Below are 20165 nucleotides of genomic sequence, written 5' to 3'. Positions count from 1 at the left end.
CAGTCTCCTGACTGGAGGCTGACTCATACATCTGTAAAGATAAGAAGCAAACTCCAGGGGCGCCTGGGTGGCTCAGCGGGTTAAAGCCTCTGCCTTCAGCTCAGGTCATGATCCCAGGATCCTGGGATCGAGCCCCGCATCGGGCTCTCTGCTTAGCGGGGAGCCTGCTTTCTCCTCTCTCTCTCTCTGACTGCCTCTCTGCCTACTTGTAATCTCTATCTGTCAAATAAATAAATCTTTAAAAAAAAAAAAAAAAGAAGCAAACTCCAATGTTTTCTCTCCTGGCACGGAACTCTCTGCATGGGGCATAATAATTTATGTTCAATCAAATAGGAAAAAAATTATATGTAATTAATTTTCATTACATTCAAAGACCCTTGTTGTTACACTGACACAAGCCACCACTGAGTGAAGAAAAAAGAAAGAGCAAGACTATGGGTTCTGTTCCACAATAAATGGAAATGGCAGAATAAAGAAAAAGTAGACTCACTCTGTCTTTTCCCAAAATTGAATAGTCCCCTGACATTCTAGCCTTTAGTCTTATTTTTGCACTTCTGTCTTTCATTAAAGAGAGTGGAAATCTGGTCCCATATCCTAGATAAACATCCAGGTTTCTATGCTTTGGAGGACAAAAGTTCTCAGTGGTATCGTGTTTCAGTCACTGGTGCGGAGCATCATGCTACGAATACACACTACAGAAATGGATTGTTTCTGAAGACGGTATCTAATTCATCACAAAATTAAATGAAAGTTATGTTAACTGTCAGTACTAAAATTTGCTTTTTTTCAGAGTTAAAAAAGCACTGGAGAAAAGAATTAAACATTAGTGTAGTAGAACTTGTATAGCTTCCATACAAACTAATATATTATTTCAGCAAATATATGAAATCCTCCTATGTTAGACATCATGCTAGACAGAAGATTCTCAACATAGAAAGAAGTGCCTGGACCCTTATACATTTCTTAAAAGTAATTTGTTATTTTATTAATTTTCAAAAATATGTATGTATGTATGTATGTATGTATGTATGTATGTAACAGAGACAGAGAGCACAAGCAAGAGGCAGAAGCAGGCTCCCCACAGAGCAGGGAGCCTGATGTGGGGCTTGATCCCAGGACCCTGGGATCATGACCTGAGCCGAAGACAGATGCTTAACCAACCGAGCCACCCAAGTGCCCCTATTAATTTTTTTTTTAAATGTTCTTCTGTTATTCTTTTTTTTTTTAATTTAAGATTTTTTATTTATTTATTTGACAGAGAGAGAGAGATCACAAGTAGGCAGAGAGGCAGGCAGAGAGAGAGAGAGGGAAGCAGGCTCCCCGCTGAGCAGAGAGCCAGATGTGGGACTTGATCCCAGGACCCTGAGATCATGACCTGAGCCGAAGGCAGCGGCTTAACCCACTGAGCCACCCAGGCGCCCCGCCCCTATTAATTTTTAAAATACTTTTGTGATCATACCTTTACAGTTGAGAAAGGAGAACAAAGCAAAATTAACCCGTTTTTACTTCTTCCATCTACATATTTCAAATGTTTACAGAGAATACAATATGATGATGATTGAAACATGACTTTGTAGTCATATAGACCTTGGATTAAGTCATGATTATGGCATTTATTTGCCAAATAATCCTGGGGAAATTACTTAACCTCTAGCCTCATTTTTTGGCCTTTTTTTAACAGAGGAAGTTGCTACTCTATTCAACTTCCAAGACATCAATTGGTCATTACTGGTAAGCAGGATCAGTAAGCCTGAAAAATTCAATACATGGAGATGGTTCTTTTTCTGCTGTGTTGCTTCCTTATTGTTCAATAGGTAAGATCCTTGAGACTAGCATTATGAACCTATCTTCAAATCTGCTGAAGAACTCAGGTCAGTGTATCCATATCTGAGCTACTCTGTGATAAGATTCCACATTTGGATTTAGATTTAGGATTTGGATTTGGATTTAGATCTGAACGAGATAAAGGCTTTGTAAGCATTTAGGCTGGCCCATATAACCCAGCCATTTTTTTCCCAAAGAACTTGCTGGGGTGGTGCGCCTGGGTGGCTCAGTGGGTTAAAGCCTCTGCCTTCAGCTCAGGTCATGATCCCAGGGTCCTGGGATCGAGCCCTGCATCGGGTTCTCTGCTCAGCAGGGAGCCTGCTTCCTCCTCTCTCTCTCTGCCTGCCTCTCTGCCTACTTGAAATCTCTGTCTGTCAAATAAATGAATAAAATCTTTAAAAAAAAAAAAAAAGAACTTGCTGGGGTATTGAGCACTCATGCAGATTATAATAAAGAAATACCATTGGTCTTATTTTTTGAATATATATCTCCTTTGACAATCCCACAGCAAGTCAGGAAAACTGGCAGGGCAGGGCTGGGGAATTTCTGTGTTCTTTACTTATGACACCATCTTAAAAACATTAAAACCCCTACAGTTACCTCTAAAATTCTCTAAAGAAAACAAAACAAAAAAAACCCACCCCTAAACCTTGGTTTTCCCATCAGTATAACAGGGTTGATACTAGTTACCTTGCAGGGTTATAGGGTTCTGTGGGAATGAAATGATACAATAATGACTAAGCCATCCATGGCGGAAACTATCATTATCATCATCATTACCATTTTCAGTAGCCGTAGTCGTAGTAGTGTTACTTAAAACCTCAAGACCACATGATTGTCTTATTTGCAAATAAAACCAGTTTTTCTGGCTTCAGGATTTTCCAGCTTCTGGAATAAATCATTTATTGGCATGGCGGGGGTATAGTTTGGCCCATGACGGAAATTAGTAAATTTTTTAAGTGCTGCCATGTAATGTCTTTGGTATTAAGAATTTTCCATATTTAATATTATGTCTTTAGACTAGATTCCTAGAAATGAAATATTTGATCAAATAGGAGACAGCTTTTCAAGGATCTTGAATAATATTGTCAAAGTGTTTTCCAAAAGGATAGTATCAATCTACTCTTAAACCAGCAACATAGAGTATACATCTTGCTGACTATCAAAAGGCAAACAAAGGTATTTTTGATTTCCTTTGGTTATTCACAAGGGTGAACTACGAACTATGTATGTCTCTCTCTCGCTCTTTTTTTTTTTTTTTAAACAACTGTCAATTTATTCCCTACATACAAATAATCTGTTTGGTTCTCTGTGGTTTACTCACTAATTTCTATGAGTTATCTGTATATTATTGCAAATCCATTTATCAAAATACTTCTACTCTACAGCATTTTCTTAAAGATTGAATTTATTTGAGATAGAGAGAGAGGGAGGGGAGGGGAGGGAGGCAAGTCAGGGCAGAGGGAAAAGGAGAAGCAGGCTTCCTGCTGAGCAGGGAGCCCAAAGCAGGGCTCAATCCCAAGACTCCAGGATCATGACTCAAGCAGAAGGCAGATGCTTAACTGACTGAGCCACCTAGGCGCCCTTATAGTGTTATTTAAAATAATACAAAATTAAATTTCATCATACTAACTTCCATTTATGAGGGCATGTTTAAGTGAACTATATTATTGCTATATATTGTGCATATATGAAATTATATTATGCACAGGAATAATTTATTGAAAGTCCTCATTCTTGTAAGGCTGATCATGTTAAATTTTCTGAGAACCAAAAGAACACATAGCCCCTTATATCCACTGGGATAGGGACAGGATGCTCCTAGAAGCTACCCAGAAGCTACCACTGCTAGATGGAAGGAGACAGGCTGCTCCTGAGCAATTCTACCTCACTGTCTGCTCCTGGTCTTGGTGGCCCTCTTCACTTAAATCTCATAGGAGGGCTGCCTGGGTGGCTGAAGTCGGCTACCTTCAGCTCAGGTCATGATCCTAGGGTTGTGGGATCAAGCCCAGCGTCAGGCTCCCTGCTCAGCGGGGAGTCTGCTTCTCCCTCTCCCTCTGCTCCTCCCACCCACTTGCGCTCGCTCTCTATCCCTCTCTCTCTCAAATAAATAAAATCTTTAAAAAAAATAAATCTCATAGGAAATCAGTTAGACAGTCACATATTGTACAACTGGTGTCTAAACAGGGTTCTTTATGATTGGTCAGTTCCAAGAGACTGAGTCTGAGAAGTAGGTCTCGCTCCTACTCTAGATAGCTCTGAACGTGTATTGGTACCCTGAACGTCATTTCAGCTTCAGGGATAAGAGTTCTAAATAAAGACTCAATTGTAAGAGTCTGGTTGATTCTCTCTCTCTCAGCAATGGGAAGTTCAACGAAATAGCTTCCTAACAATCAGCTGTATCAAGTAGATTGTATTTCCCACATGCTTTTGACCCTTTAACAGCACTTTAGCACAGGACTCATAAAACCAGTAGGAAAAGCAACTTTCTGGCATACAGTAATATAGTGTAGTAGTAGTATTCTTCAACTATTCCATTCCTTGGCCACATTGGTGGATAACCACCTAAAATCGTAGAAAATAATGACACCTAGTGTCCAAAAGTGTTACTCTTCTTAGAATATGTTGTGATTGGTGAGGTTGTGAACGTAGATGAATCATCAAGGATGTAAATACATCTTTACAGAAAGCGAATAAATAAAAATGTAATTATTCTTTTGTCTGCTAATAATGGAGGGGCCTTCCCACTACCTTCATTCTCTAGAGCCCAAAATGAAGTCTCCGGTTCCTTTTTGGTGTAAGGTCAGTGCAAAGACTGTCAAAACCATACAGAGTTGGTAGCAGGAGTGACCCCAAACGTCAAAAGAACCACATCACCAGGATCAAAAACCAAACACAAGCAACCCAGCATCAACTTGGGGACTGAAATTTTTCAAGCCCTAGTAATAAATTCAATAAGGTCTTAGATATCTAATAAAACAGGGTCACTGTCCTTTTAAGCCAAGTTTCAAAAATGACTCTTTATAATATCTTCTTTATGGTCAAGGCCACTGTGGAGAGTTTCCTTTGGGATCTGGACTCACCTCAGCTATCCTTTTCTTCAGGTTCTCTTTTCCCATGTAGGAAGCCTGAAGGGAGATGACATTCTCTTCTTTTTGAATCAAAGCAGTCAAGACGCTTTTAAAATTCTGATACTGTTTTAAGAGCTCCAAAACTCTTTCACATTGATCAAGGCTATGAAGAAAAAAAAAAAAAAAAAGTAAAACAGGCAAATCTCGAAAAATAAGAAGGCCATTCTCTCTTTTTGTAAGTATCCTATGATAATGACTAATACCTTATGAAAGGAGTTTTCCCTTGACATGGTCTAGCATATTGCTTTACCAATGTAACCTAAGAACGATGGCTCATATAGTTATCTGGCAAATGAATGGTATAAAAAATTACTGGATTATGATTTTCACCAGATCAATAGTTTAAAAAAAAATCACCAGATGTAAGCTCTAGAAGGAAACACAGGATTCATAATCTTAAGAAATTGCCATCTTGATTTCATCATTAACCAAAAAACATCTTGGAAAACAGTGCCTCCCTAGCACTATTCTTGAAGATTGTTTCGATACGAATTCAGCAAGTCACAGTTTAGGTCAATTTAACTTATTCTAGATTTAGCCCTTTTTATTATTTTTTTAATAGAAGAATTTTTAAATAAGATTATTTATTTGACAGAGAAAGAGATCACAAGTAGGCAGAGAGAGAGGGAAGCAGGCTCCCTGCTGAACAGAGAGCCCCATGCGGGGCTCGATCCCAGGACCCTGAGATCATGACCTGAGCTGAAGGCAGAGGCTTAACCCACTGAGCCACCCAGGTGCCCCTAGATTTAGCCCTTTTTAAAAAGTAAAGTAGTACAGATAACTTGACAGTTAGGATACCTGATTTCTACTTATATCTGGGCACTACTCAGTGATGTGAACTTAGATAAGTTACTTTAACTTCTCTGGACCTCCATTTCTTTCCTCTATAAAATCTAAGGGCAGACTAGACCAAATACCACACACGGGCTTTATCTTGATTACACTCAGCTTCCAGGAGAACACAGGAGGGGCACCCGGACAGAGTTCTGGGTAAAAGGACCACAGAGGTGAGCAGAGTTACAGGAAACGTCCAAGGAGCTGAGGTACTAACCAGAGCAAAAACAGATATACCACTCAGCCTCAGCATAAGGGGGAAAGTACCCGGAGCCAGAGAGGAGGGTGCCAGTAGGAGATGCCAGAACCACCTGCTAGAAAGGGAGGCGGTTAAGACCATCTCTGCTAGTCCTCAAGTCTCCTACTAGCACGTCCCACTTCCTATCCCAAATGGGCCCCCTTGGCCTGGCTGGTCCAGGCTGTTAGGGATCAGCCTTGCTGACTTCTCCGTCCAGGCAGAGAGTAAGGGAAAGAAGGCATGGATGGAGAATACTGAGCAGAACTGCCAACTAGGACTGGTAGGTAATGGCTATCACATAGTTAAGAACACTTTTGAGCCTGCCCAGGCTTGAAGATGTTACACAGCCAGCTTTAAAGATGAGGAAGGGGACACACATCAAGGAAAGTGGTAGGAGGCCTCAGAAAGGAAAAGGATTCTGTCCTAGAGCCTCAGAGAAAGGAAGGAAGCTTGATTTCAGAATTTCCAACCTCCAGACCGTAAGATAAATTTGTATTGTTTGGTGAGTGCTGTGAAGTGTGTAAGCCTGGTGATTCACACACCTGTACCCCTGGGGCGATTAATACATTATACGTTAATAAAAAATAAAAAATTTTTTTTTAAATTGTATTTTTTTTTTTTTAGCCACTAAACTTCCATTAAACAGAACAGCAACAGAAAACTAACATGGGTGGGGTAATAATAAACACACTGTGTAGTTGTTGTCCCTCTTAGAAAACCTCTTAAATTCATTGGGCTAGGAGGGCACGTATTGCATGGAGCACTGGGTATGGTGCAAAAACAAGGAATACTGTTACGCTGAAAAGAAATTAAAAAAAAAATACACTAAAAAAAAAATTCATTGGGCTATCATCTAGGATGCCAGATCTTACCCAGACCTTGACCCCATCAGCTTCCAGTATGAAACTCTCATGTTTGCCCCTCCTTTAGGTCCATGCAAATGTGTTTTCAGTGTATTTCAAGAAGTTAACTGTGCTACACACAACTTCTCAGATTTGGGAGGACTTTTCTCCTTACCATTCAGTGACCGAAGCTTTTGTACTCTCCCACAAAAGTGCTGTATTTTGGAACTGTTCATTCAGTGACTTTTCTCTGCCATCTTTGAATTGTGGGAGAGAATTAACCATCTCTTGCAACCATTTCTTCTCTTCTTCATAGTCATCTAGATCCTTATCCAGTCTCGTTAGTGATTTTTTCCTTGATTATGAAAGAGAAAAGTTTGATAGCCAGTTATTAGCCAATCGGATTCAACACAAGTATGGGTAATTTGGGGGAGCACGCTAACTTTAATTTGCCCTCAAGTTATTATATCAAAATTACACAGTCCTATTACAGAGTTCACGAGGTTCTATGCATCTCCGGAATACTAATTTGGTATTTTAGACATAATAAATATACAAAACCTCAAGCAGCAACATTTTTCTGTGGTGAATGCGCTCGTAAAGGAAGTGTAAGTCTGTCAGAGAAGAGAGAAGGAGTATGTGTGTGTGTGAATGGGAAAGAGAGCACGGCATGGAGAGAAGAAAAGAGATGGGTGGTCATGCCTTACAAGCTTCTAAGGAAGAGTGGAGGAGGCCAAGGAGAAAGGAACAAGCAAGGAAATCTTGCATTTCTACCTTCTATACCAAAACCTCTTCCCCATGAAAAAAAGAGTCACTTGACCTAAGAGCTTTAACCTACAAACTAATCCTAGAAGGATCAACTCCATTCACCTACATCTGAATTTTTTTTTTCCAGATACTCACTGTCTCTACCTCCTCTCTTCCAGTTCTCTCTGGAATCCACTCCCATAAGGCTTTCACTCCCCACCGTTCCTCCAAAACTGCTTGTCAGGATGTCCAGTAGCCTCCGTGCTGCTAAACCCATGCTCTATTCTCAGTCTTTGTCCCCTTCACTGGTCAGTGGCATTGACACAGCTGACCACTTCTTCTTGTTGAAAGGCCTCCTCACTTGACCCCAGGACTCTTGATTTTCCTCCTCCTATACCCGCCACCCCTTCTCAGTACCTACGCCTGGTTCCTCTTCACCTCCCGAATCTCCTAACGTGGAGTGCTTGGAGCATGCAGCTCGGCCCTCTTCTCTGGCCTGTCTGAACTCACTCCGCTGGCAATGCCATGCATCTCAGGACTTTAAATAACATTCTAGATGCTGAGGACTCTCCAATGCACACCTCTACTCACCCGTCTCTCCTGACTCCATCTACTGTTATGAGTCTTATTGACTTGAATGTCAAGTATTTTCGAACCTGTCATTTCTAAAACTGAGCACAGTTGATCTTTCATTCAATATCTGACAAACTTCACTTTTTCTCACCTCAGCTGGTGGTAACTCTGTTCTTCAAGTTGCTCAAGTCAAAGCCTAGAATCATTCTTGACTCCAATCTTTTACAACCTAGGTACAGTGTGTCAACAAATCGTGTGGACTCTTATCTTCAAAATATACTCAGAATCTTAGCATTTTCTGCCACCACACCACCAGGCCAGACACTTGGATAGACGTTTGAAAACGCTCGGCATAATCATTCCTTACCTGGCTTACTACCATCATCCCTTACCTGGCTTACTACCACAGATGGACCTAGACTTCCTGTATCTTCCTCTGACTCCTATACCCTGTTCTCAACACATCAGCCAGAGAAAGCCTGTTAACATCGAAAACTAAATCGCTTCCATTTGCTCAGAACCCTCCAGTGACCTCCCATGTTACTCAAAGAAAAAGCCAAAGTTATCACATGGCCCAGAGGTCCCTACCTGAGCTAAGCCCCATTCCACTGCTCCCTTTCTGATCCCCTTTCATACCTCTTCCTCTCATCACTGACGTTCTCACCTCCTTGCTTCTCCTCAGACATGCGGCACATTCCCACAGCTGGCCTTTGTACCTTCCACTCCCTCAGCCTGGAAGGTTCTTCCTCCTGGTAGTCACCTGGCTAGCTCTCTCACCCATCTGACTCAAAGATTTACTTTCTCAGTAAAACTGTCCTTGAAGACCCTTTTGGAATTACAATCCCCTCCTCCTTCCTTGCTTAATTTTTCTTCATAGCATTTATCACCATCAAACACTGAATATCTTACTCCTCTCACTAGGTAAGAAGCTCTATCGGGGACAAGAGTTTTTGTCCATTTTGTTAACTGCTATATCCCCACGACCTAAAATAGTACCAGGCACACAACACATATTTGTTGTATTAATAACTAAACTAAAACTTAAAACAACTTATTGTTTATCAATGTATAGTTTTTCATGTATAAATTATCATTAATTTATTCTCACTTCTTATTTATAAACATATAATAAAAATTTATTAATGATGAGTGACTAAATTAGTAGTTAGTTCAACACCTTACTAAGAACTGGGCACTGTAGGAATGAAAGTCTCTCTGTGACTGCGAGCACAGGGCAATTTTAGAGGGAAGGGCTTGGTCAGCTATGGAGCCTCAAGATGGCATGGAGCTTGAGGGATTCAGTGGGCAGAGGAGACAGAATATGGGAATGATTTAGACAGGGAAAGGGAGTTCCCAAAAGTAATTTGCTAACATTGTCACTTGCAGGACCTGGAGGCTGGCTCTGAACACTGGCATTAAAATAATAGCACTCCTACAGAAGACTGCCCGCCTCAGTTTACTGAAACTCTGCTCATTCTCCAGAATTAGCACTAACCTTCGCCTGACTTCTCAAAGTCAATCCTATGCCTTCCCACTCAGTCCCCTTCCCAATCCTGCTGGCAGGAGAGGGGAAAACCAAATAATTCAGGAAGAAGCAGGGACAGGGCATGGCATGCTTGTCTCCCACCACATCTTTCTTTATTATCCACCGTGTGGATCTTCCCCCATCAATGACACAGCACTAAAGGGGACTTTGAAAGAACTCAAGTACTTTACAATATCTTATTTCACTCTTCCTTTGTCCATGAAATGCACACTTTAATGGGAAAAAAAAATTGCAGGCTATCTTGTAAAGACACACTATCAACAAAAATGAAGCTTGCTAGAAAAGTCTACAGAAAAGAATGCTGAACAGTGAGTAGAGCAGGATGGAACAGACGTAGAAAGGCACGGGAAGTATTTCTCTCACCTAACAGATACTGAAAACACAGAAAAGTACTGTCCTGCGTCGGGACATGAATGAAAATGAGACTCACCGTTGCTTCACAGCCGGAACACTGGGATCCTTGAGACTGATTTTACCAATCTGACTGTACACATCTTGAATGTTTTTCAGGAGTTCATTATTTTTGAAAATACAAGTCTCTAGTAATCTGTTTTCTTCAGTGAGCTCTCCATGCACGCCACAGTCGTGTGTCTCAGATAGCTTTCTGGACAGAGTGACAAGGAGTTTGTCACAGCTTTCGTCACCCCGTTCGGCGTCTTTAAAGCTTATGCCGAGCGTTTTCAAACGTCTATCCAAGTGTCTGGCCTGGTCCTTCATCAGGCTGATTTCTCTTTCTTTATTTTCTGCCGTCACAGTGTTTTCTCGTACTACCTGCGTATCTGTAACGGGCTCGAAAGAGAGCTCAGCGGTTCTCAGAGAAGCCAGAAACTCCTCCAGAGCTGTGAGTGCGTCTTTACTCCTCTGGACCCGGCGGTTCGCTTCTTCGAGTTGTGTTCTGTGTTTCTGCAGAATATTCCGAGTCGCATGTAGATCAAGCGGGTGTAATTCCTTTAATGCAAAGTCGTCCGACTGTTCCAGGTTGTTAAATAGTTGAATCTGTCCAGCTATGGAATCTTGGATATTCTAAAATAAAGGAAGAAATGCTAAAAAGGCTGAGGCAGAAGAAAAGGTGGACTGCACATCAGAAATGAACCTAAACTTACAATATCTAGGTGGCATCTAGAAAATGGCTTCTGGGTTTTTCCAAGGCTGACAGTTTCAACACAAGGAAACATTTTAATTACAAAGGATCGGATGGCCCAGCTGTTTCATTATCTGATAACCTTCCTGATGTCTCAATCCCCCAAAGAAAACAAATATATAACTCTACTGCTTCAGTGAAAATAGCGATTCAACTGTTGGACATCTATTTATAATCTGAAAAATAAAACTTAAATTTTTTTTATTTGAAATGAGACTTGGGGGCTGGAGAGTAGGGTAACAGGGTGATGGGCATTAAGGAGGGCACTTGATGTAATGAGCACTGGGTGTTGTATGCAACTGATGAATGACTAACTTCTACCCCTGAAACCAATAATATAGTGTATGTTAACTACATTGAATTTGAATTAAAAATTTTTTAAATTAAAAATTTTTTTAAAAATGAGACTTGGAATAAGTAAACTATAGAATATGCATGTGAGTCTAGGACAATATTTAGGATTTCAGCCGTTGGAGAAGACATTCACAAGCAAACCTTCATTTTGAATTCAAAGAAAATACTAATCATTTACCCCACTGTACCTACTTTCAAATTTGCAAGGAACTGCGAGTTGAGGAACAAGTCTAAATTATTGAAGGCTCTTCTGCCATTGCTTACAGTCTAACTGTATACCACTGACATATAATTAAAAATCTCTGAAGAACTGAATTATTCTATGAGTACACTGGGAGAACGTCTATTTACCCTCAGGTTTTGATAAATGCCATCAGCATCAATGAGATGAAATTCTTGAATGACTATTTCATGGAGGAGCAGGTCGGAGCCACAGAGCAGAAGTGATTCCTTCTCCACAGGTAGCAAAATCTTCAGTGCGGTCTCCAAAGATTCCATTCTGGGTGAAAAGTAAACCAGACATAATGGAAAAAGACAACATAAAGATACTCTATAAAATATATTAATGCCATGATTTAACTAAGACATACAATGATACGTACATATCACATTAAAACCCAAAACCAGCAAAATAAAAACAAAAAACCCTTCAAAAACCAAGCCCAGCAATCCAAAATCCCAAAGAATAAGTGGTTTGTTCTATCCAATATTCTTAAGAGCATAATACATAATACATACTGAGTGGAAATTTGTTGTAAAATATTCTAAGCCTTACCCCTACATTTTTTTGAACTTTTTTTTAAAAGATTTATTTATTTATTTTACAGAGAAAGAGAGAAAGCAAGTGGGGGGGGGACAGAGGGAGAGAATCCTTCAAGCAGACTCCCCACTGAGTGTGGAGCTCAACAAGGGGCTTGATCCCACGACCCATGAGATCATGATCTGAGCCAAAACCAAGAGTCAGGCACTCAACCAACCGAGACACCAGGCACCCCTCTGTATCTTTTGAAATACAAAATACTGAATGTAGTTTAAGTTTGCCTCTGATGACAAAGAAATGTCATTATAAGTCATTTTATTAGTGAAAGTACAATAGAATTCAAAGAAATTGGCTCTATTAATAATAAATCGAAATGTGTGACCTTGGACAAATAACATACAGACTCTGAGCCCGTTTCCTCCTACGTAAAATGGGGATGTGTCCTGGGGAAGCGCATCCTATGTATAGGGGATAGTAACAGCACTCTCACTTCAGAAATGGGAAAAACCAAGGCCCAAAGAAGTGACATGGCCAAATTCATGCCCAAGGGCAGATGGGGTGGGGGGGAGGGGATGAAGGAGTGAGGTAAGGGGTGGCGCTGGGCAGGGCATGGCCTTTGGAACTCAACAGAGTTTAAGTTCCACCTAAGTCTCTGGCCGGTGGGGTGGCTGGGTGATGTTGTTTAAATTCCCTAAAGGCAATCATAGTATCCTCTCTCACTGTGGTTGTGAGAACTAAATACAATAGCATACTTAGTATAGTATTAGCCTAGCTTAAAATAGCATTAAAAATTCAGTAAATTCAGTAAACTCATGGTTAACAGATCTCATAATTATACCTGGTATTAAGAGTCATCTGAAACTCTCTTTCCTTTTCCTTTAATCTGTCTCTCGTGTTCCTTATTAAAGGCTTCTTTATGTCACTGTCAAGCTCTTCTAACTTCAATGAGGTGAATTCAAACTCTTTCCAGCAAGCTTCAGTTTCATCTCTTAAGACCTAGGTGAAACACATAAAGTAATCTACCAACTAGTGGGTTAATAGGCACAATTATTCTGTTCTTACAAAAGGAGGACATTTGCCAACCATTAACACAGAGTTTCACATGAAAATACATTAGAAGTATTTTTATATCTCATTTAATTAATAAAATTAATTAAATTTAAAAATATTTTCCAACCATCTACAAGTGAAGTATCCTTCAGGGAACAATGATCTTAACTGTCTTCTTAGAAGTCCCATTCAGTGAAGTCAAGGGAGTCAACAACAAAGGAACAAACTCCCTTCCCGTAAGTAGGTGCACAGAATATAATTCAGAAAGATACATGCAATGTAAGAACAGATATCCAAGTTCCTCTAGATAATACATCTTTGTTTCTCCCTAAACTGAAAACAAAACTAGAGTGAACCAAAACTGTTTCTATCAAAAAAGAAGTAAATGATATTAAATTATGATTTATAATTAAACACCTAAAAATTCAATACTACTCTAGCTCCTTATCTTGTTATTTGTGTGTGTGTGTGTGTGTGTTTTTTAAAGGCGCTACTACAGAATTTACTAAGTGCCCATCATTATAATTTGTTCTTCACCTTCCCCACGGATTATTGTAGCTTTTATAACCAACTCATTATTCAGTTACTGGAGTAAGGTCTCAAGACAGTTTCTTTTTTTTTTTTTCTTTTTTTTCATTTTATTCAAGACAGTTTCTTAATTGTGATGAAAACGTGCTAAATTCATCACTTGAACGACAGAGATTTTAACATATTAATTCTGCTTACTCAGATGGAAAATAGAGAGAAGCCAGATGGTAGAGTGTGACTCAGGAACTGCCATCATAAAGGGAAAAAAACTAAAGGGCACTGAGGCTCTCCTGTGGCCCTTTCCTCCACCTGCTGGGTTTTCTGTAAGGGATAGTTCTAATGCACTTCCAAGCATACAACGGCATTGTTCTGCACTGCACAGATTGTTTTCAAAATAAGGGAGATCTTTATTTGTACAGCTTACGATTGGTTTGCCCAACACTAGACAGTTTTCTCTGAAGCGCCTGAGCCAAATGGCTCTCCAGAAGATTATCCATCACTCAGAGCGAAATATCCCTCCACTGCCTGCCCCTTCCTAACTGCCCCAACATCAGATAGATAAGTGACAATTTGGTAAAGATGATGATGACTGAAATAAATATTCGGAGCCACTCGTTTTTCATGTATTGCTAATTTGAGAGCAACACAGTTGGACTACTGGTTGAAACTGCCTTGAAACACATTGTTTTGAACAATTCTTTTGAAGCCCTTATTCCCATCCTAATCATAATCCAAAACTCTCCAAGCCACAGTTATCTTGAGTACCAAATTAGAGCACGAGCAATAAATTAGGACCCCTAAACCAAGTCTTTCCCGGGCTTGGTAGCTGAATGCAAATCACTCTCTGAAATAGGATAATGTTAGAAATGCAATCCAACAGAAAGAATTCTTTGGAAACATCTAGCACTTGTGACCTCACAAAAACAGTGAATTCTATACAGATGGTGGTATTATTTTCTAATAGAAGATAAAACTTCTCTAATGATCTTTTTGGTAATTACCCGTAGCTCTGTCAGTTTATCCTGCAGACAAGCACTACTCCTTTCCTTGTCACTGGAGAAATCAGAAATAATTCTGAATTTGTTATTTTCCAGGTATAGCTCAAGATTTTCTCTGTGGATATCATACCTGGAAAAAAATTAAATGCAATATTACTTAATTTTAATAAGACAAAACATTTTTTATTTATAATTTTTTGATTTATAATTTTTTAATTCATAATTTTTTTAATTTATAATTTTTTAATTATATATGAAGAAATCTCAGGGAATTTGTGCTTAAGTTACCAGGCCATGTGCAAAAAAATTATGACTTATGGATTATAAACATGCATTAAAGTATAACACGTTTGCATTAATGAAAGATTTTTGGTGGATTTTCCAGTTATGTAAAGGGGTTACCTCTCTTGTAAACAACTGAGGGCTGCATTGTGATCCTTTTCAGACTTCTCCATAGAGCTTTCCTCCTGTTGAGGCTTTAACTTGGATTTCAGGCTAAAATCCTTCATTGATCCCATTGTCTAAGTAAAAATGCAAAACAGCAAACATAATACCTTCAGCGTACTTAACTGGGATATACACAGACAAATGGAATATACAACTGGATTATGCATACACGAGCATAAGATATTTCAATATACTTAACTAAACTGGAAAAGATAAACACTATAATACAAAGGTATGTCACTAATTCTTTATACCCCAAACCAGGAGATAATACAACTTATTTGAAGCTTCTCAGCTCTAAGAAAGGTCTTCCCCTAGGACAGAGATTTATGACACTGAGTTTCACCTTCTAATTGGTATGTCAACACAGGAAAGGTGTTCTCCCAACCGTGAAATGCTGTCTCTGCCGTGACCTCAAAGCCACAGTCAAGAGCAGACCTCTAAAGTCAAATACACCTCGTCCTTCCCCACAACTTCTGACTGGCAGTCTGGGCTGAGACATACAGTCCATGCCCACTTACCGAAAATTCAAGAATTCAGGAAATTCAATTGCCAAGAAAAGTAGAGGACATTCTACTGAGAAAAAGACAAATGATAAATGAACTAGTCCAGCTCAGTGAAGCTGAGGCATCTGTACAGACTGAACTCCACCTCTGGTATCCTCAACAGGAATGTCCACAGACAACGTGCATTCGTAATGGCGGCAAATGGTCTCTTTCTGAGAGACCTGTTTGTAACCTCAGAGGAAGATGAAGTGACGCTCACTACAGCTATGGCTCGTTGTATTATAATTCTTGGAAAAGGAGTCGTCCTTGCATTATTTAAACAGGAATTCTTGGCTGATGAAAATGATCAGATAATTAAAACCAACAATTAACGAGAAGTGGATTACTATACACTTGGCCTTTTCATTACTAGGTTTGCTCCTAAAATACATTATCCACATTTAACACCTTTTCGGTTGATGGCAGGTCACGTGATTTTGCAGATGGTACCTCACTGTGGGCATCCCTTCCTCCGTTCTCGGATGTGTTCATGGTCTCCCTAGGGAAGAATCAAAATTGCATATTAAAATAAAGGAAGAAAAATCACGCCTAAATGAGAATAAAGAACACTCCTTCTCATTTGATTTCACAAGGAGCTTCATCTCGTTTTTCCCTGACGTGTAATTATTCTCCAGAAGCACTAACTTGTTTTTCGACGTGGGTTGCAGTGTCATATGAATCTCGGAAGCACATTTCCGCAGTCGTTCTATCTTTTGTTCATAATCTTTGAGCGCTCTCCTCGTTTCTTGTTGACTCTTCTGGGAAGTCAGCTCTTCACACAGCTCCCGCAAGACATCCATGTGGTGATCTAGCTGGTACAGACTGCCTTCCTCAGAAAAGCAGGCCTGATTGAGGAAATAAAGCAGGAAATGTGCTTCAGATGAGCTTGCATGATTAGTCCATAAGGATTAGAAAGTAACAGATGGGTGTGACTTCAACATCACATTCTTTTAAAGGCCATCGACTGTGTGCCTGGTGTGGTAATGGCCACTAGAGAAACAAAGATGAGGACGTCAGCCTGAAAGGGATTCACCACAGTCCAGTAATGCAGTGAATGAAACCAGAATACGTCACCCCAAAATATGCCTTTTTGAAGTGATCTCTCTGCCCAACATGGGGCTCGAACTCATGAGCTCAAGATCAAGAGTCACATGCTCTAGCCAGATGGCCTCCAAAATACACTTTTTTTTTTTAATTTTTTTTTTAAAGATTTTATTTATTTATTTGACAGACAAAGATCACAAGTAGGCAGAGAGAGAGGAGGAAGCAGGCTCCCTGACAAGCAGAGAGCCCGATGCGGGGCTCGATCCCAGGACCCTGAGATCATGACCTGAGCTGAAGGCAGAGGCTTTAACCCACTGAGCCACCCAGGTGCCCCCAAAATACACCTTTTTGATGTGAAAATTATTTTGAGCTAAAGGCAATTAAGAAGCAGTAAATACGGAAAAAGCTCCTTGCTTCCTGCCTAACGGCCAGAAATAAAGTCTCTTTTTATTAGAGACAGACTCTCATCAGCCCAAAGATAGTATCAGAGGAATCTGTGAACAAACCTCGTTAAACTAACCCTTATTTTTGTCTTGTCAATTCTGGTCTCTTTGTCTAAAAGGTATAAAAAAATTCCTTCTCTGGCTACTTCTTTGGGTCTTCATTCTCTTGCGAAGGCTCCCGTGTGAATGTACCAGTTCAATAAAATATGTATGCTTTGTTCCTGTTCGTCTTTGTCAGTTTCATTCTCAGGGACCCTCAAGGGGCGAAAAAACCTTTTTACTCCCCTACAGCAGTCACACACACTATGTGTACCTAGTGTGACAAGTGTTATGATAGAGCCGCTGCCTGCCATAAGGAGTCAGAGAAAACCTACCTCACATATGGGAACCATGGGAGGGAGATGCAGAAAGAACAAGGACAAGAGCCCTAAGTAAGATGTCCTTCCTACCAGAAGGAACAGACAAGAGGAAAAAGGCTCCAGCTGCTCTAAAAGAACAGCAGTCTGGTGAGCTGGAGGGGGGGCACAGCATAGCTGGAGGGAGGAAAAGGGATACCGAAGGCGTGTCCCGCAGCCAGGCTGCCAAGGACCTGCGTGGTCTGCTAAGGAGCCTGGAGATGTTCCGAGAGTAAGGGCGAGCCACTGACATAGGATCTGTGGGTCAGCGGGGTCTCTCAGGGGATGGGTCTGGAAGAGGACATGACCACCATCAAACGGGGAAAATAATCGGGGTTGAAGGCAACGGCAACACTGGTGGAAAGGAAGGAAAAGCAGCATTTGTTCTAATGAGTAACAGAGGGGGCCTGGCACCAGACTCCATCATGACTGAGCGGGAAGGAAAGGAGATGGGGAGGAGGGGAGTTCGCAGGCGACACTGCCCTTCCTGACCAACAGACAGAAGAGGAAGCAAAGTTTGAAAGGAGATAGTATTGACCGGCTTTGGACACACTGAATGGCAGGTCTCTGAAGATCACTGGTGACATCTACTACTCAGAACCTGAGCACAGAAGAAAGGACTCAGCTGCAGACAGAAATTTAGGCACTAACATTACAGAGAGGGTTTTATCATTAAAACCAGAGATGGGGAGGGTGCATGGGTGGCTCAGCAGGTTAAGCCTCTGCCTTCAGCTCAGGTCATGATCTCAGGGTCCTGAGATCAAGCCCCACATCAGGTTCTCTGCTCTGCAGGAAGCCTGTTTCCGCCTGCCTCTCTGCCTACTTGTGATCTCTGTCTGTCAAATAAATAAAAATAAAATCTTAAAAAAAAAAAAAAAAGATGGGGAATACCTGGGTGGGTCAGTCGGTTGAGTGTCTACCTTAGGCTCAGGTCGTGGTCCTAGGGTCCTGGGATGGAGCCCCTGGTTGAGCTCCCTGATCAGCAGGGAGTCTGCTACCTCCTCTCCCTCTGCCCCTCCCCATCACTTGTGCGCGCACACACTCTCTCTTTCAGATAAATAAATAAGATCTTTAAAAAAAAAAAAAAGAAAAGAAAATGCAGAGGACATAAAATCCCTGAGAGCAAGCATGAAAGCAGCCAAAAAATAGAGACTCTCAAAACTAAAACAGTAAGACAACAAAATGAGGGGTGCCTGGGTGCTCAGTGGGTTAAAGCCCCTGCCTTCGGCTCAGGTCATGATCTCAGGGTCCTGGGATCGAGTCCCGCATCCGGCTCTCTGCTCAGCAGGGAGCCTGCTTCCTCTGCTCTCTCTCTGCCTCGCTCTCTGCCTACTTGTGATCTCTATCTGTCAAATAAAATCTTTAAAAAAAAAGACAACAAAATGAAAAGAGAAATTTGTGGGGCCCCTGGCTGGCTCAGTTAGTAGAGCATGTGACTTTTCATCTTGGGGTTGTGAGTTTGAGCCCTACACTGGGTGTAGAGATTATCTGAAGAGAGAGAAATCTGTGAAGGACACTAGGAAGAAGCTTCCCATTTCCCACCAAAAACAATAAAATAAGGAAAAGCAAAAGAGACTAATGTTGGGAGAGTTACAGCAGTAGAAAGTTTAAAGGAAAGAAGAGGGGTCAGCACTGTCAAATAAACAGAAGCAATCATATAGGATGGAGGCCAGAGAGAGGTCATGAGATTTGCCTCTCATTTGCTATCTTTCCCCAAAGCAGCAGTTCTAAGGACACCATATCCCCTCAAAATCAACTGTGGCTACTATAGCAACAGGTGACACATTTGTAACCAGAGTCTGAAGGACAGGGGCTACGGAGACATAGCAAGGAAAGTCATCAAATATTAACTCAATGTTGAATTTTTTTCACTTCTACAAAGCAAGCAGCACAGGCTGTGGTTAGAGCTGGAACTGCGTAAGGGAAAATCCCCAGGGGACAGGCAAGAGGGCTGAAGTAATTTTCAGAGCAGGTTTAATCTCAGGCTAAGTAAGGACACACACAACCATGTAGGATAAACTCCAAAATACTGACCGCACTTAAATGGAAACAGGTGGTTTACCTCATGTTCCTTGATGAGACCCTTGGTCCTCCCTCTGCGAATCAGTTTCTTTTCTTTATTTATTTGTTTTTCGAGTCTTGAAATATTGTCACTGAGCTTCTCTTTTTCAATGTCTATTTTCAGTTGTTGAATATATAAAGACATCTCATGGTGAAGAGCCTGCAAAAAAAAAGAAAAAAGAAAAGAAAAGAAACCCACAGAGGGTCACAGTCACTATGGGAAAAAAAATACACTGAAAAGATTTTCATCAAAAAACCAATAAAAGGGGCCTGGGTGGCTCAGTGGGTTAAGCTGCTGCCTTCCGCTCAGGTCATGATCCCAGGGTCCTGGGATCGAGCCTGCATCAGACTCTCGGCTCAGCAGGGAGCCTGCTTCCTCCTCTCTCTCTGCCTGCCTTTCTGCTTACTTGTGATCTCTGTCAAATAAATAAATAAAATCTTAAAAAAAAAACAATAAAAATACTTGTAGTAACAAAGGATAGAAAGGGAGTTTAAGCAGCATTCTGGTTCATCCTTGTGTCTTCAGGGAGGACGTTTTAAACTATACCAGACCCAGAAAGAACTTTCTTTTTCTTCCTAACAACTAAAAATGTGTGTTAGCTGAACAACAGTTAAGAAAACAGAAAGTGAGACTCAGACTGAGAAAACACGTAGACAAAACGCA

The 20165-nt window shown here is 40.8% G+C and overlaps 1 protein-coding gene across 10 annotated transcripts in view; it reads right to left on the bottom strand.

Annotated features, from left to right (window-relative positions):
- The window catches only part of SYNE2 (spectrin repeat containing nuclear envelope protein 2), a 327766-nt gene that overhangs the window by 182107 nt on the left and 125494 nt on the right, over positions 1–20165 (bottom strand). For 9 of the 10 annotated variants that reach the window (XM_046009418.1, XM_046009420.1, XM_046009424.1 and 6 more), the window contains 10 exons: positions 19503–19661; positions 16204–16403; positions 15967–16057; positions 14969–15087; positions 14570–14696; positions 12829–12986; positions 11582–11729; positions 10166–10758; positions 7045–7224; positions 4908–5058 (listed from right to left, as the gene is read on the bottom strand). In XM_046009418.1, the coding sequence (XP_045865374.1) occupies positions 4908–5058; positions 7045–7224; positions 10166–10758; positions 11582–11729; positions 12829–12986; positions 14570–14696; positions 14969–15087; positions 15967–16057; positions 16204–16403; positions 19503–19661 (1926 nt within the window). The remainder of the gene's footprint in view (positions 1–4907; positions 5059–7044; positions 7225–10165; positions 10759–11581; positions 11730–12828; positions 12987–14569; positions 14697–14968; positions 15088–15966; positions 16058–16203; positions 16404–19502; positions 19662–20165) is intronic. The other variant, XM_046009423.1, reaches the window with a different exon arrangement.

The sequence above is a fragment of the Meles meles genome, chromosome 6, assembly GCF_922984935.1.
Source record: "Meles meles chromosome 6, mMelMel3.1 paternal haplotype, whole genome shotgun sequence".
Lineage (NCBI taxonomy): Eukaryota > Metazoa > Chordata > Mammalia > Carnivora > Mustelidae > Meles > Meles meles.
Note: the sequence above shows the minus strand (reverse complement) of the source record. Positions and strands in the feature narration are given on the sequence as shown.